The following is a 17779-nucleotide window of genomic DNA, read 5'->3' as shown; positions in this document are numbered from 1 at the left end:
AGACCAAATCAAACTGGTTCCTGCAGAGGTCACACACAGCACAGTCAGTGCTCACTGTGTCAGAACCTCGTACTAGCACACCAAAGCTGAACGATCACGTAAACTCAACCAAACTGCCAGTGTCTGCTGGGGCTACAAAGTAAATGCACCATGGTAACCGTGGTTACATTGTTCAACCAATGCTGAGACAGAAGTGTGGGTGTTTTGATGCACATGGATGAGACTGGTGTGAAAGAAGTTGGCAGTGATGTTACAGCTGTTACGGTGGTGATGTCACAGATAAGTGTTGGTTCCTCCCTTTTTAAGCACATGTAAGCCCCGCCCCCAGTCTCTCAGGTGTAACAGACAAAACACTCAAGTGTTTGATAAACAAACATAGAGGTTTAATTAGAGTAAAATATTCACAGCTGCACGATCGATGACATGTTTCAGTCCTGATGACACCGTCTGTTACAATGTCGCTGTCATCACTCTGTCCTCAAGAGACAATGTTCAACAAACTGACCAATCAGGAACCAGACGTCCCCCCCAGTTGCTGTGATGCCATTAGCGCTTCAGTACAGGTGAGGATCGAGACTCACAGAATGTCCTTTCTGTGCTGTTTCCATGACAACCATATCCTCATGTCCATCAGAGGGAAGGTGCAGGTGTAGTCTGGACGGGTTCAGGACTCTGAGCTGATGGTAGAAATCTTGTCGATGGACTGAAGGAGCTGCGAGACCAGGTGGAGTGTCTCTGCTTCCCTCAACAGCTGACTGAAGACAGACAGACAGACAGAAAGTTTTAGGCGCAGGGGCTTCCAAAAAATGTATAATTATAAAATTCCAGTGGTATAGGCAATGACATTCATTGGGCGCGGTCAGACAAACATGTCACAGACAGAAAGATGCACAGATGTTGGATTTTAAGTCTTCTCGTCCTGAATCTAAGCAAGCACGATATGTTGACAGTTGCTAGTATGATGCTGATTTACTGGTGGAAATGACATGTGTTTTTAACCCGTGGAACATCTGTACACAAGCACAAGGTGGCACCATCCTTGTTTGATGGCATGTACTGACCTGATGGAAGTGTGGGCGTGGCTTGCCGATTTGTTCAGATACTCAGACGCCACCTGTGCATTTTGCCTCATCGTCATAATGACCTGAGACTCTGCCGCCTTCAGACTGTCGTTCTCTGACCGCAGCAAGTCCACCTCTACCTACATCACAGACACACAAACTCACACTCTGTCCACATCTGCATACATCTCATACAGCAGGATCACTGTCATTATTGTAAAGTGAAGAAGCTGTTTTCATGTGTCATGTGACAAATTGAATCTTTGTACAAATAAAACTTTTGATTAATTAGTTTCACTGTTGTGACAAAAACACTTCATCTGTAACACAAGAGGTTAAGAGTAAATAATGCAGTAATGATGAGTCACTGCCTCGTCCTGAACTTTCATAGCACATAACAGTTGCATCAAAAAACAGAAATGGAACCGGAATGATGCCACAACCAAATTAAGTGCGATACAGTTTCCACATAATTTCACAAGTCAGATAATGTTAGTCTTATTGGTTCAGTTCTCTATGTAGCAAGACAAGGTAAGCCCATTGTCGTCACATAACCTGTCATTTCATACATAAAACACCATACCAACATAACAGGCAAAAGTGCTAAAAGACAAAAAAATAATCATAATACATCTTAAGGAGCTGCTATCTTGAATTGTGAGTTTGGAGCATGCGTTCAAATTAGTTGACTTGAAATTACAACTTTAGGAGATGCTCAAACTGAAATGTCCTACTTTCCTTCAACTGGAATGCACTATAAGTCTGATTTAAAGTCCAATGTCTACCTAGTGGCTCAAGCATCAGGGAATGAAAACATTTTATATAAAGCATCATTTAAGAACACATAAGAATTGGTGTGTCTGCATGTTCAAATGTTCTGCTTTTCTTTCAGCAGTTCAAGGTCAGGTGCTTTTCACCCCTCTTCAAGGAATGATGACAGAAATATTGTAAATAGTGAGAAAGACATACCTGTAGCTGTTGAAGCTCTGCCTTCAGTTTGGACACACAGTTCTCAGCCTTCATTGCTCGCTTCTGTTATATAAATAGATAAGTAGAAGTTATTTATAAAAAAGTCAAAATGTTGTCATAAAATAGAGTCATAAAATACATTGAAAGGGATTATTTGTTTTGTCCTAGACATTCACACAATCCACAGCAGGGCATTAACAGAAAAGCCGATGGGTCGACGTCAGTGGCACAAGTTGACAAGTCGCATGTTTTTTTGTTGCTCTCTGTGTGTGCACTTGTGAGTACACAATACAATCTCTCTGATTTAATTGAGAGTTGGGTAACCGGTCATCACGCTGAGGTTAGAGGTTCTGAGTGTGGCAGCGGGCGAGTCCAGTGGGGGTTTACCCCTTTAATCACTTTCTGTTGTGCAACTAAAGTTACCTGAAACAGCTGTGTCAATGTGACGACGTCATCAAGCGTCCATCTGAAAAATGGAAGTCATTCATGCCCTAATCCACAACAGTATATCTGCTTTTAATCTGTACTCACGTCTGTCATCATCTCTCATCTCTACCTCCTCACATTAGATGAACACAGACACAACAGATGACTGAGAAATCTCCCCATCTCTGAAAAGTGACACTTGTTTTATTTGTTAGACTCTCGCTTTCTCACTCTTTTTCCTTTTTTAGGTTACTTTGCAGCGTGGGCAGTTATCACTGCTGGAACAGTGAGTCTGGTGGAGGTGCACAAGTGTAGTTCTCTCTCAGATACTCAGATTCTCAAATTTACATTATGCTGAAAGGTTAGAATGATCAACATTCTGATCAACACCAAACATACTGTATGTTGCCTACCCAAGCTTTAACATGAAGCTTCAGTAGAAACATCATCCCTGGTGTGAATGAACTGACTGAGTGACGAGGACATGGATGTGACGTGACAAGTCCTAGTCCTAGTCCATACCGTCATCAGGTGGAGGTTCTGCTCCACAGACTGAACCATGTTCTCAAGATCCTGAGCCTCCTTCTCCTCTTTACGCCTCCTGTGGAGCAGCTCCTCAGTCAGCTCCACCACTCTGATGGGGAAGAGTACAAACACAGAGGCATGATGGGTAAATTGTCTGTTGTTCTTTTTAACTGGTTAATCTGTGCTGTAGTGGGATTGGTCAGGGGTTTAATCACCTGCGTTCATTAGCGTCTGAACTCCTCTGCAGCTCCCGGATGGTTCTCTTTAACAACATGTTCTCCTCTTTTACCTGAACCACACACACACACACACACACACACTAATGTGCTATCATAATTTAAACATAATAATTTCAACAACATAAAATGTGCTTTCTCCAGCTGTTGCTGCCTGGATAAAACCTTTGAATGTTTGAAAACATGTTCAAAAATGATGATTTCTGTTTAATGAAACACCAGAGTTTGCCCAACAATGCTGAGTTTAAAATGAGCAAAAATAAAACAAGGCACAAAAAGTCCTAAAATAAAAACCGCTTTAGTTCTTTAATTAAAAATGTGGTAGTAGTAGTAGTGGTGGTAGCTGATGTAATATATAGAGGTAGTTGTGTTCAGAAGGGTTCTTTGCTCCATGTCTTCAGTTCTGTTCTTTATTCCATGTTTTAAATGTTCTCCATTCCCTGTTCTCTGGGGTTCTGCTCTGGTCATGAAACACTGTTTTCTGTGTGTTACCTGTTGTATGTGGCTGTTCCTTCCACTCCTTCTCCTGAGGGAAGTGCCAGGTTCTGCCATGGAGGTCTCATCATCCCCTTCATAGTTCTCTCCTCCTCCTCCTCCTCCTCCTCCCCCTTCTCCTCTTTGCTGGTCATCAGGTTTTGAGGAGAACCTGTTTGATTGAGATCCAGCTCAAACTAAAGCTATGATGAATATTCAGTTTCAGATGATTTGTTTGATGTACAGCGGAATGTTAAACAATTTGTAAACTGAAAAAATATGTAAACTGATCCTGGATCAGATCAAGGTAACTAAATAAATGGTATCATTTAAAATAACATCTGCATATCACCGTTGTGTTGACTTAACTTTGGGCCTAATCCATTTCAGGGAAGTTAATATCAAACAGTGTAATTTGGCTTCTACAATAAGACATGATGCAATTTTAAGTTTATAATTGTGTATCTTCAATTGATTTTACAATTGGTCTTGACCTGGTCTGTCTTGGTCTTGGTCTCAATACCCTCTTGTATTGGTATTGTCTTGGTCTCGGTTTTGGCGGTCTTGACTACAAGTCTACCAGTCAAAGAGCAGACTGACCTGGTCTCCTCTTCATCATCGTCCTCCTCCTCCTCTGTGCAGAGGGAGGAAGTGCTGTCTACACCAGACTGAAAGCTCCGCCCCCACCCCTCCTCTTCTTCCTCCTGATTGGACAGATAGAAACAGTGCTGGTTGTTACTTCATATGAGTAACTGATGGTTAACCTAGGACACCAGTGACTGTGTTGTAAATAAAGTGGTTTTAAGTTCAGGTGTGGTCTTCTCCTGTGTCTCATGAAACCTTGTTTTTTTTGTCCTCATCTTCAAGAAAAAGTAGTTTTGTTTTTTTGACCGCATCCGATCTTGACCTTTTCATCCAAGAGCCTGGGAGCTGTGTTAGATTCAGATTGAACCTAAACCAGTGAGCACACATTGAGTCATGAAGTTACTCTACCCGTGGTGCCAGAGAGGGCTCGTGGAAGAAATGGCTTCTGACATCAGAGTCAATGGTTGAGGTCCCAACATCAAAGATGCCCTGAGAGCAGAGGGTTTACAGAGACAGAAACATAGTGAGTCAGTGAAACTGTAACTTTGCTACAAAAACTCTGTGGTCTACCTACCTCACTGAGTGCCTGATGCTCCTGGTCCTGGTCCTGGTCCTGGTCCAAGTCCTCGTTTTTCCAGCGTAGGAACTCTCTGAAGGAGAAGGGGTTCAGCTCACCAGGCTGCATCTCTTCATCTGGAGAAAAAAACCAGTGAAGAGTTATCATGAGAATCAGGTTTATTACTAAGGAGGTTTACACAGACATACATGTCATTAGTCTCTGATCTTGTTGATGTGAGCGGATCTAACAGACCTAATGTAGCTACAACAAAGATCTCACAAAGACCTATGGTGGAAAAACATTTCATTAATATAGACCTAATATAAATAAAACACAAAATAACATAGATCTCACTTGGAGATTTAACTTGGACCCAACTTAAAAAGACAGTTCAGGTTTTTTGAAGGGTGACACATCGTCAGAACTGACCCGACTGTACACATGTCCTTACTGTGAACCAGTAGAGACGTGAGGAAAAACACTTAACAAAAGGCTCACCTAAGTTAAATCTACACTAGCTTCAAAAATGTACGCTATTCTAAAAATGTGTTTGCCATTTTTCCAACTATAAACTGAAGTTTGTGTCTCTTTGTAAACTCCAGGCACCAAAATCCACAGTGATTTTTAACTGGGAAGGACACAGGACCGGGAATCTTCTGCTTGTATTTGAACTTACTGGATCAACAACTTATGTCCTGATGTAAAATGCTGAGTTAAGTGACATGAGCTTAAGTTTTCCAGTTGGTGTATATTTTACTAGATGAGCACTTGCTTTGTAAAGTTGTTAAAATTGTTTTCCTTGTGTTACCACAGGCAGCCATGATGTCAATAACAGTGGTCATGCTTGGTTCTCAGTGATGGTCAGTGAACGTCAGATCTGACTGTGTCAGTGCATTAACGGTTAAGGTACACAGAACAATAACAAATAAATAAATAAATAAATAAAACAACATAGATGTAAGACAAAGACAGTGGTGGTGATGATGAATCCAGATGTTGTGTGTCTCGCAGCTGTTAAACTGTGGACACACTCCGTGTCAACTTGAAAGTGAAATGTGATGTTTGTTTGTTTTGATCCTAACAAACAAACGTATTCTGGAGTGATCTGAACGTGGACTCACCGTCCGTGATGATCAGGGTCTTGGCTGTCCTCTGTTTGGACATGATGACGTAGGTGGTGGACACAGTCACTTATTCATCCCTGTTGTCCTCGTCGTCGTCTTGTTTCGGCGGATGCTCCCGAGTCCCGCCGTCTCTCCACTGCAGGACAAATCCAGACCCGGAAACACACCAGGCGGCTTCATGATCACGTGACCCTTTCTCTAACTTTTCATTGGCTGCAACCATGACATGACGTGAAGGTACGGCATGTTACAAGGAAATAGGTTTCCTACTTAAGTCCCGATAAAATTGTTCAGCACGTGTCAAGTGTGACGGTGTCCGGTTAGTTGACCTGCACAGCGAGACAAACGTCTTACCCGGTGAGTGTTCGACTAATGTGTTAACATGAATGTGACACGGCTCGTTTCCTCGGTGATGTGAGGAGGCTCAGTGGGCTGAGAGCGGATGTGATTTTTATTTTTAACCAAATGACATTTTTTAATGTCATTTAGTTCTGGATCACGTTCAGTACATCCTGAGTAGCAGGCGGCGGAGAGAGGGGGACTTAAATGTCTTAATGTCAAAAAACAAATAAACATCAGGCCTGGTTATGGGCACGAGAGGAGGAGGAGGCAGAGCTGGTGCTCACCGAGCTCAGTGTGTCTGCAGAGAGTTGCACGCACGCGTCTGACGGGAACGCGCACGATTGAAGTAGAAAACATTGACAACATTGAAGGTGATACGTTTTATTAATGAGTATAAGTTATCCGAGGACAGTAGTTTATGTTTTTACTTAGTGACTAGAAACGTTCTTCTTACTAACATTCCTGAAAACGAGTTCTATTTGACAGAAATTAATTCATGAGTTGTTACATAATGAGTGAAATGAAAACGATTAAGCCCACAATAACTTACAGTGCATTATATGACAAGTATCCCAAATGCTCTACAAAATAAAAAAAACGGGGTGCATTTTTCGGCAGAGCTGGTGTTACAGTTGCCAAGATTGGCTTCCCCTACTTTATTTTGCCAGGAAGCTTGTTACACATGTGAAATGAACTCTCATATGCAAGAAGTTATCCACATATTACATGGGCACCACCGTTTAATTCTAAATGCTCTACAAAATAAAATAAACAGGGGGTGCATTTTTTGGCAGAGCTAGTTCTACATTTTTATGTCGCCAGAACGTTTGTTACACATGTGAAATTAACTCTCATATGCAAGAATACATCCAAATATAACATGAGCACCATCACTTCATCCCAGATATATACAATGAACAGGGTGCATTTGTCTGCAGTGTTGGTGTTACAGCTGCCGAGATTTGCATCCTTCATTTTATTTAGCCAAGTAGCTTGTTACATATGTGAAATTAACTCTTGTATGCAAAAAGACAACAATTCTTCTGCACCTACTTTCGGCTTTATTCACAAAGCACAAAGCAAAACTTTATATGTCATTTCATTGCTTGAAAAACGCGAGTTGGGTTTGGTGTGAACAAACCCATTTTTACAAAATGTTTATCATCTTTGACCAGTCATTGGAAAGTTCAGAGAGCGAGAGAGAGAGAGAGAGAGAGAGAGAGTCTCCACTACACTTATTCTGCATAAAAGTCCCTTCAGACACCAACAAATGTGTCAACATTGGCAAAGCATTTTAGAATGGAAAGCTTTCCTCAGCCTTGGGTCATCTGTTGCACATACGTGGGTCTGCCTGTGCTCATTTGATGAGGGGAGATCAGGAATGATGGCTGCAATACCAACATATATTTTAATGACCTTTGGATACAACTGAAAAATAAACTATTGTTTCCAATGATCCTGCCTACTGCCGCTGTACAATAGGGCCTGATAAATATGATCTTCACCTGTACATTTTAATTGTGGTTAGTTCCAATGTGTAATATTTTGTTTTGATATTTTAATCTGCAGAGGTAGACCATGTCTGAGGAGGTTCCACATGAGGGTGACCAACCCCAATCCTCCCAGCCTGCCACCCAGTCTCAGGCACAGTCCACCCTGTCCCCATCACAGGCACTTTCCACTCAGTCTCCATCCCAGCCCAAGTCCCAGTCCCAGACTGGTTCTAGTTCATCTAGCGGACCAACCTCAGCCAGCCAGTCGTCCAGTGGCTCTGGGACCCTGAGCAGCTTGGACACCATTCCTGTCACTCTGGCATCTGTCCCAGAGGAGCCTGAACCACAACCCTGGGGCCGCCTGCTTCCTATGGCCCGAGGTTTCAGGAGCCTTGGTGAGTTCTGGCAAAACCTGGTTGTGACCTGCTAAGACATTAGCATATTGTTATTAGTTGTTATTAGTAGCACACATCATATATGACCACCTGTTAACTCTGACTTTCAGTTCAGGATGTCCTGGGTACAATCTGTATGTTAAAAATACAACATCACTGGTTCTGCTTGAATGCAACAGTACACATGTATAGTACAGGTCGTAATAAGTTTTGTTTTTGTCTGACGTGTGTGCTCGACTGCAATAACTATTAATTTTAAATCTTTAATTTTACAAATAGTAAGAGTGAAGCAGCACCTGTTTGTTTATGCCTTAAAAATAATGTATGTAATGGTGATGTGTGTGATATCTAATCCAATACAGTATGTGCTCATATGCTCTTATCCTTACAACTATTAATACTATGTAAAATTGTGTTTGTTGCAGACTGTATAGAAGACCACTACCTGTTTGGACGTGGTGCAAAGTGTAACTACATTCTGGATGATCCTGATGAACCAGGATCCACCAGGGCCAGAATCTACAGCAAGAGACACTTCAAGATTTACAGAGTAAAATGACTTTGTTACTACAACTGTAATTACTAATGCTACTTCTCTGTCTCCCCTGAGAACTATGACATCTACCACTACTACTGTTTACTTGTTACTGACTCGTCAGCGTGCATGCGTGTTTGGCACGAGTGCGGTCTGTGTCTCTCAGTCTCTCAGACTCTGTCTGGCTGTCCGTCTTCTCAGGTGGGCAGTGAGGTCTTTGTGGAGGACTACAGTAATAATGGGACTTTTGTTGATGGGATACTGATTGGAAAAGACAAGAAGCTTCCTCTCGTCAACAATGCTGTCCTTGCTCTGGCTGAGCAACGAAACAAAGGTGAATGAAATGTGACCTGTAGAAACTAGGCACAACCTGTGGAACCTTGTAATAATGTTCACAATCCTGCTGAGTTCTGCTGATGCATGGAGACATTTTTAAACATTGATTTGCTGAATAATTAACAAAAATAACTGTCAAAGTATTGATAAAGAAAGATTACTAGCTCGTCTTAACCTCTCTCTCTGTCTTCAGTCTTTGTTTTCATTGACCTGATGTCTGATGATCAGTCCAATTTACCTAAAGAGCTTCAGGAGAAATATCTGCTGACTCGACGCATTGGCACGTGAGTGTGACGCTTAACACGACTGTGATGTCACATCCTGCGCCTCGCTATACATTTGATTGTGTATGTGTTTCAGAGGAGTTTGTGGTGAAGTAAGACTGGCCTTTGAGAGAGGGAGCTGTAACAAATTTGCAGTGAAGGTCATAAACAAGTGCAACTTTAAGTCTGAAGGGGTGAGTCTGCTCCTCTGTTTCCTACAAACATGATGTCGAAATACGTTGTTTCTCAGAGCTGTGAAGTGACAGTCTGATGTCCCTCTGGACAGATTACAGCCAGGGACAATGATCATGTGATGCATGCTTTTATTCTTGTCACAGACAGCAACACGAAATGCACAGACCGAGATAGAGATTCTACAAAGAATAAATCATGTGAGTCTGAAACTAATGAAGAGACATGATACAAACTCTTGATGGTATTGGTCAAACACCAACGATAGCCCTCTTGTCTCCTCTCCTTCTGTCCTTTCCTGCAGCCATGTCTCATGAAGACATGGGACTTCTACCAGACAGAGGACAGTTACTTCATCGTGTTGGAGCTGTGAGATGGCGTTGGACACTTTTCAAACTGTTAGAATGTGAAAGTGATACTCTGTGGTGTTTTGTGTGGTTGTATGACACATAGTCAGCATTTCACATAAAGGTGACTGTGTTGTCCCCCTGTGTTTAAACATGGCTGCCAGCAGGGACACGAGGGAACAGATGTAACCAAAGATACCGAGTATAATCTATGTCTGCTTAGGTCTTTGATTTCTGCTTTATCTCATTAGACGGTGAACATATTCTTAAGGTATTGTTGACTTAAACTCACATAGATGTTATTAGTAAATCTCTTTATCTCAGTGTCTCTGCATGTTTTTACTGAGAGGAAGCCTGCCTATATTGTGTGGTGTCTAGATTCAGAGGTCATGTACAGTGCAGTCAGCATTATGTAAAATGCTTATTTTATGTCAATACCTAATACAACCACATTTAAAAAAATCTTGGAGTGGACCTTAAACAGCCAATGTGCTGTTTTCCTCAGAATGGAGGGAGGTGAACTATTTCAAAGAGTGAAGTCTCAGCAGCAGCTTAAAGAATCTGTGGCAAAGCTTTACTTCTACCAGATGCTGCGAGCGGTGCAGGTGAGCACAGCTGATGTCATGTTACTATGGTTACGAGTAAAACTCTATTATCCTCCATAGTCTGAATGTGCATTAGACACACCTGAAACAGAGTTGCAGGTGTGTAATTGTGAGGATTTAATGGATTTAAACATTTATTTGTAAATAAATAACCTGTGTGTGTGTGTGTGTTGCATATGTGCATGTGCAGTACCTCCACAGTAATGGAATCATCCACAGGGACCTGAAACCAGAGAACATTCTACTGTCCTCGAATGAGGACATCTGTCTCATCAAGGTAGACATTCAGTCATCATGTTGACTGACTGACTGGTTGGTTGTTTGGTTGACGGACTTCTCTTTCTTCCTCTCTCTCTCTCTCTCTCCCTCTGTGTGTACCAGGTGACAGACTTTAACCAGTCCAGAATCCTGGAACAGGCCGTGTTGATGAGGACACTGTGTGGGACTCCATCTTACCTTGCCCCTGAAGTCTTCACCCAGGCATCTACCACAGGATATGGTATTGCTGTGGACGCCTGGAGCCTTGGAGTCCTCCTGTTCGTCTGGTACGCTCACTCATACATCCAATCTGTCTTGCCTCTGCTCTGTCTCTGCTCTGACTGGATGTTTGATGGCATTACCCCCCCCCCCTCTGTCTCTCAGTTTGGGTGGTTACCCTCCATTCCATGAGAAATTTGGTCAACACTCTGTCACAGATCAGATCATCAGAGGTGAATTCACCATGGTTCAGTCCAAGTGGAGATGTATCTCTGATCAAGGTGCTACTGCAATACTACTGCAATATGAATGCAGTCAGTACTACAGTAAAACTACTGCAATAAAACAATGTGTTGTGTGTTGTGTGTGTGTGTGTGTGTGTGTGTGTGTGTGTGTGTGTTACAGCCAAAGATGTGGTGAGGAAGCTGCTCGTCGTCGATCCCAGTAAGAGGATGACAATACAAGAAGGTCTGCAGCACCCGTGGTTACAGGTATCAACTGGTACACAGAACTGCAGTAATACTGCAGTAATACTGTACATACAAACAAACTAGCTCAAGTTTTCATGCCCATCAAGTCTGGCCAGTCCAGAATCTTACATAGGTTTCTCATGGGGGCTTGAAATCCTTGAAAGTTTGTGAATTTGCAAAAAAAAACTCCCTAAATAGTAATACTATGGGTTATTGAAAGTGCTTGAAAGAAGTTCAGTAGATATTTAGGTGAATGCCCTTGTGTGTAACAACACCACCTACTGTTTCAATTCAATTCAATTCAGTTTTATTTGTATAGCGCCAAATCATAACATACATTATCTCAAGGCACTGTACATAGACAACATCATGGAGAGCGGAGAAACACAACAATTCACACAATGAGCAAACACTAGGCATCAGTGGAGAGAAAAAACTCCCTGTTGTTTCATGCACCCTGCGTTGCTTGATGTACGTAGTCGAGGCCTAGGCTGAGCAAACGTTGAGTCGTGATTACTAGCACTGTTGTGGACACTGTCTCTCTCTGCAGTTGACAGAAGTACGTGATGCCTGGGAAATGCAAATTCCAAGATCTTTGCCTCACCAAAGAAAATCACAGACTGGCTTATCCAGATCCCAAAGACAGATGCAGATGCAGAGTGCTGCAAATTAAAATAAAATGTGACGCCATGGATGAAGCGGCTATTACAAGTTGCCCTCCCATCTTAAGCTGTGTCGGCACATCTGGTCCATGAATTTGAGGGAATTGGTCCTGGAAAGTCCTTGAAAAGTCCTTGAATTTGATGTCAGTCAAGGCTTGGGAATCCTCCTTACATCCTGGTTCAGGGTCCTACATCCAGCTCAGGTCAGGTCTAGAGTCCAATCTGAAGTCTCAATTCATAGTTTAGGGATTTACATAATCCTAGGTCCAGGTCTAGAATCTTATCCTGGCTCAGGGTTTTACGTCTAGTTCCTGGATGTCAGATTTTGTTTCAGGTAAGAATATTTTAAGAATTGAAGGTATCACAGTTCTAATTACATGAAGAAGTTACTGAACCACAGTAAATGTACTGTAATATTTGTAGGATCCTGAGATGATTGAGACGGCTCATAGACTCATGTACCCCGATGGAGACGCCCCCACTGCAGAGGCTGCCACAGCTGCTGTTGCAGGAGACTACAGCGCTTCTTCCATGGTAACCACACATTCAAACGCATGTATTCTGTTCGTAAAACCGACCCCACCCACTGACTCCCCCCCCCCCCCCACAGGAGGTGGTGTCACAGTCCACTGGGAGGAAACGAGGACGAGATGAAGAAGATGAGAGGGAAGAGGATCATCCTGCCAAACGAAGCCAGCCCCCACCTGCTCACTTACTGTAGTGGACCAATCTGGTTCAGCCATTGCTCAGGTCATGTGACTCTGCTCCCTGTTCACTACTGAGAGACTTGTGTAAATAAAGTTTCTAATGTTTTCTAGTAAAGTTTTCCGTGTGTGCTGGTTATGTGATTGTGATCCATGTGTGAGCTTACAGGTGTTGTTCAGCTGATCATCAGACATCAAGAGGAAAAGGAACATTTTATAGAATTCTTTTTCAGCAAACTGTCCTACAAACATCACTGTTCTCTTATATTACAGATAACATTAGTGCAGATGAATCTGAGTATGATTCTATACTCCATGTAAATATATATGTGTATATATATGTGTATATATGTGAGATATAAATATATGTGTATATATGTGATATATATATTTATATATATGAGTAATATTATGGGTTTATTAAGACTGTCTCTCCATGCAGGTTTTTTAAATCTCACTGTACATCTTAAATAGACCTGACCTTAACCATTCCAATTACAGTGGAATAGTGTGTGTGGGGGGGGGGGGGGGGGGCGTTCTTTGTGGAATCCATGCGGTAAGGATCTTATGTGACCAAGTACTTTTTAATTTCTTTAGCCAATTGACATTTGAATTTGACTTTTGCAATATTATTAAGGTTTTACTAGGCTTTATTATTTTTATTACATGATGTGACTGAGTAGCGGGGTATTCATCTGATGGAACGATCTTTTGGGAATCTGTTTCAACCTTTCAGACATTCTTTGAGACAAAGCTAAACAAAGCTTGACAGTTAGTCTGGACCACAGCACTCTTAAGTTAATATAGTAACAGTTGTATCATTTAAAGGCACAATGATGCCTTTAAATGCCCCTAACAATCCCCTGTCAAGCCTTCCACCTATTCTCTTAATCCTGGACTCTTTCAGCGTATTCTCTGGGTAACGAACAAAAGTGAATGTTTCCCCATAAATCAATTGGCTACTGAAATTCCGACTCACCTCATGGCATTCAAGACTGCAGCAGTCAAACAAGATCTTCAAAAATGGAACCATTTACTAGTGTCTCTAGCAGGTAAGTGCAAACAGTAAAAATGAATATCTTACTGAGGTACCTTTACATCTTTCAATGCCCACCTATCTACCTCCCCCGATCATTTTTCAATCTTATCAACAGCATCATATCCATGTTCATTTGGGCAGGTAAACAGGCCAGAGCAAATACATCTTTGCTCCAGAGCAATCCCAGGCCACCTTGGGTATTATTGGGCAGCTAACACACAAAAGATTTTCCAGATTTTGTCCAGTTAGAGGCAAATTCATGTTCCGCATCACTCCAGGCACCCTCCCCCTTTCTCTCGCAAATTTTACATCCAACCCCATTGTGACTAATAAGTTAAAAATTTGGACTCAAATCAGGAAGCGGTTGGGAAGGCTTTCCCTTCCCCAAACTACATCTCTTTGTAACAATCACTTATTTGTACCAGCCAATAATGACTCACGCTTTGCAGCTTTGGAAAACAAAGAAACTGAGATGCCTGGGAGACTTGTACATAGACGGACTGTTCGCCAGTTTCAACCAACTACGCTTAATCTTTGGACTAGGACATTTCGTTTCTTCCAACTTCGAGACTTTACACAAACCTACTCTCCTCAGTTTCCTCAAGCTCCACCCCTCAGTGGTATAGACTTGGTTCTCCGAGCTAGATCTTTGCCCAAGAGCCATGTCTCATTCCTCTATAATCTCTTATCATCAACAAATGATTCATCTGTAAATAAGAGCCGGGCCAACGGGGAAACCGAACTTCAGATAAGCATTTCTGATGCTCTATGGAAAAAAGGGTTGGAAGTTGTTAACTCCTCCTCTAGCTGTGCCAGACTTCATCCAATATAAAGTACTCTTTAGACTACACTATAGCAGAGACAAACTCTTCAAATTTTATACAGACAGGACTACTGAAGATTGTGACAGATGCTCTCAGATGCCCTGCAATGTTCTGGACATGCTCTAAATTGTCTAACTATTGGCAGTCATTTATATGTCTAAAAACATGCAGGTTGTCATCAAACCTGGACAGTAAATGCACTTATTCTCCAGTGAAGATGCTGCCATCTGTAACTGGTGAAGACGTGTTGATAGATGGACAGAAAGAGGATGTTTGTGAGGAGAAATGAGGAGACAGTAAAAGTAGAATCTAAGGCAGCCAGCAGCTACTGTAGCCAGACACTCATATAATATGAAAAGCCTTAACACTATTTAAGGCTTCTGTTTATCTTTTTAACAGATATAGACCCAGTTTTCTATACTTTGTATGTTATATTTATCTCACAACCAATGGCATTTGGTGTCCAGGAGGCATGTGGGATTCTTTTGATCTGGTATCCACAGGGACTAATCCATAGACAAGGTGGCTAGTAATGAAATAACTGTGCATATTCAGGCTAAGCTAAGTGAGGGTTTTTCTAGATAAGTATACTTAGTACAGTACAGGTACAGTAGGTGGGTGAGGTTTTTGGTCTTATTTATTAATAATACCACAAGATCATTTCAGCATAATGTACATCTAAGAGAACACATTTACATCCTTTGCAACATCTCCCACATCACGGAGGCATTCACCAATCACAGGTAGATTCAAACAGTGACAGAGAGAGCCAAAGAGAGAGAGAGAGAACTAGAGCAGGACCGCTCCAAGCCTTTATGAGGCCCGAAGCTGAATTTGATTTGGGGAGCCCTCTCCTACCACCTCGGAGTAGCTTGACTATTATTGATACTAGAGGGAAGTAAAATCACAAAAGTGATTTTAATTTGCACTTTCATATTCAAAGTGAAGCACTAAGTGTGGTGATACTGACCTTGAATTAAATAAGTAAACCAGTTAATGACTTTGGTTTTTAAAACTTAGTGCAAATGTGCACTAAATGAGCAAATCTCAACTCCAAAATAAAACCAAATCGCTTAAGTTCAACACTATTTAGACATTGAAATATACCTAAGATATCTAGATTTCTTCAACATATTAAAATGTCTTTTTCTCCACACACTATTGGGGGAGTCCCAAGCAACCACTAAAACAGGAAAACCCCCACAAGTAACTGAAACCAATAAATCACCCCAGATCGTGTGCTGGCAGTATGTGAATGTGTATTATAGACGTGTGATAGAAGAAGTACTGCAAATTCTGTATAACTTCAAAAACTTCAGTGGTCATCAAGACTAGAAAAGCACTATATACAGCAATTATATGACTGGAGTATAATTTTAATATGTGATGTCTGATCACATGACTCAGTTGGTGAACTTGTGTTAGCAGAGACCTCACAGGCCATGCTGTTTAGTTACTGTTGTGTCATCAGCTGTGACCTGGTTGGTTAAACACTGAATCATGTGGTGCAGTAACCCTGTGGATAGTGTCTGTAGGATGCACAGTGAGAGTCATGTCACCCTCTCAGCTGCTCCTCTGCTGCCTTGTTGCTCTGTCTCTCACCTGTCTGCCAGGTAAGACATTCACATTTTCATTCTGACTCCTCGCCATAACAGATTCTGATAAGTTAGACCTTCGACCAGTCTTTAGTCTAATCACCTGTCTGGCTCTTGCAAAATGATGTGATTTTTGAACAAGTGGTAAGTGTATGTTGAAGCTGTGCAGAGCGGACTGTGCGCTCTGACTGACTGTTGTTTCCTGGGTTTGTGTTTGTGACCTGCAGCTGTTCTCATTCTAAATGTTAATGTGATTCAGGGAAAGCATGAGCCACTGACTTCTGACCTCTAACCTTCACAGTCTGTTTCATCAAGACACATCGCTGTAGTCCAGCGATGGTCGATCACAACAATTTCTCAAATATCAGACAATAATCAGCAAGAACAGGGATGCGTGTGTATGCACCAGGTATTACTTGTGTTGTCGGGACCTAAATCTGTTTACACAGTCACATTATGGGGAGAAAACTCATGTCCCAATCACGTAAATGATTACATTTCAAGGTGAAGACATGCTGTATGGTTAGGACAAGGTTAGGCCAGTAGTAGTTATTGTTAAGGTCTTTGGGAAATGAATGTAAGACAATGTAATGTCCTCTGAAGTCATGGAAACCAGACTGTGTGTGTTTTTCCCCTTTAGGGCCTTTTCTGGTATCAGCACTGACCTTGTCTGGACTAGTGGTCCTCATGGAGTCCTAATGAGGCAGAGCCTCGTTCTTGAAGTCTAGGGGTCAGGGCTAAGATATGAATTCTTGTCAGGTTAAGGTTAGGGAAATGGCTGTCCAAATGAATAGAAGTCAACGTAGTATCAGACAAATAGTGCACTCGCATGTGTACGTGTGTCCAGGGGAAAGTTGTAATAATCCATCTTTGAGCCCCAGACTGAGCCAGAGCTAGATGGTTAGCATGCTGAATTCATTGCACAAAGTGGTGTTGGAGAGTATAGGTTTTTTAAAGTGTGTTTGTATTGCGACTTGTCTTATACCAGCCTGAGACACATAGACTCTTGCCCTCGTTGAAAAAAAGGAAAGAAAACCAGATTTCAACCCCTTAACAAAAGGCTTATCTTATAAAATCACCACAGTTCAATATATCTGAATTGCCCCTTTAAATAACACATTGCTGTAAGGATGTGATGTACAGTAATGTAACTACTTAATGTATTATTGTTATAAATCAGTGCAATGTTGTCTGCAAACGAAAGACAGACAAAACAGTTAAGACTTAATAACATAATGAACCTTTTGCGTAAAACTTCTCAATCTCACCTCTGTGATCTCGTTTGACTTGTCTCTGCTGTTAATGCCTTTCCTGTTGTACCTGACTAGAGTTGTCGTGCTTCGTTGTTTAGCAGCTACAGGTACTTCTTTAATATTCTTTCTCATACAAACAACCGCTTCAGCTAAAAGGATGTGAAAACTAAGAATGATGTTGCTAGAAGATAGTTACTTAATCTGTTTCACTGGACACTTTTTTCCGTCTTTTATTTGGAAATATTCAACGTTTCTTTGAAGGGAGCAACAACTAGGAGGGGCTTATGT

The 17779-nt window shown here is 41.7% G+C and overlaps 2 protein-coding genes across 2 annotated transcripts; one reads left to right on the top strand and one right to left on the bottom strand.

Moving 5' to 3' along the window:
* Window positions 1-361: 361 nt before the first annotated feature.
* On the bottom strand, window positions 362-6106 carry entr1 (endosome associated trafficking regulator 1). The gene is made up of 10 exons (XM_058636701.1): window positions 5957-6106; window positions 4851-4969; window positions 4685-4765; window positions 4292-4395; window positions 3710-3863; window positions 3197-3270; window positions 2979-3090; window positions 2031-2093; window positions 1062-1201; window positions 362-755 (listed from the first exon to the last, which is right to left on the bottom strand). Exons 1-10 carry the CDS (start codon window positions 5997-5999, stop codon window positions 665-667), a joined length of 981 nt encoding a protein of 326 aa, XP_058492684.1. The 5' UTR covers window positions 6000-6106; the 3' UTR covers window positions 362-664.
* A 73-nt stretch (window positions 6107-6179) lies between these two features.
* chek2 (checkpoint kinase 2) lies at window positions 6180-12901 on the top strand. The gene is made up of 15 exons (XM_058636697.1): window positions 6180-6316; window positions 7871-8189; window positions 8615-8739; window positions 8926-9058; window positions 9254-9344; window positions 9421-9517; window positions 9662-9715; window positions 9820-9884; window positions 10368-10467; window positions 10658-10744; window positions 10849-11012; window positions 11110-11225; window positions 11350-11435; window positions 12500-12610; window positions 12687-12901. The coding sequence occupies exons 2-15, from the start codon at window positions 7880-7882 to the stop codon at window positions 12795-12797; spliced, it is 1650 nt and encodes a 549-aa protein (XP_058492680.1). The 5' UTR covers window positions 6180-6316; window positions 7871-7879; the 3' UTR covers window positions 12798-12901.
* The last annotated feature ends 4878 nt before the right edge of the window (window positions 12902-17779 follow it).

This window comes from Solea solea, chromosome 8 (genome assembly GCF_958295425.1).
Source record: "Solea solea chromosome 8, fSolSol10.1, whole genome shotgun sequence".
Taxonomy (NCBI): Eukaryota; Metazoa; Chordata; class Actinopteri; order Pleuronectiformes; family Soleidae; genus Solea; species Solea solea.
The sequence above is the reverse complement of the archived record's forward strand: the minus strand, read 5'-3'. Positions and strand labels throughout refer to the sequence as shown.

Bases quoted from the DNA above. Each gene is read 5' to 3' on its own strand.
- chek2 (XM_058636697.1), top strand. From the start codon at position 7,880: ATGTCTGAGGAGGTTCCACATGAGGGTGACCAACCCCAATCCTCCCAG. The intron at 9,885-10,367 runs GTGAGATGGCGT...TGTTTTCCTCAG, and splicing joins TACTTCATCGTGTTGGAGCT to AATGGAGGGAGGTGAACTAT. The intron at 11,436-12,499 runs GTATCAACTGGT...TAATATTTGTAG, and splicing joins TGCAGCACCCGTGGTTACAG to GATCCTGAGATGATTGAGAC.
- entr1 (XM_058636701.1), bottom strand. From the start codon at position 5,999: ATGTCCAAACAGAGGACAGCCAAGACCCTGATCATCACGGACG. The intron at 3,864-4,291 runs GTCAGTCTGCTC...TCAATCAAACAG, and splicing joins GATGATGAAGAGGAGACCAG to GTTCTCCTCAAAACCTGATG. The intron at 756-1,061 runs GTCAGTACATGC...GTCTGTCTTCAG, and splicing joins CACGCCCACACTTCCATCAG to TCAGCTGTTGAGGGAAGCAG.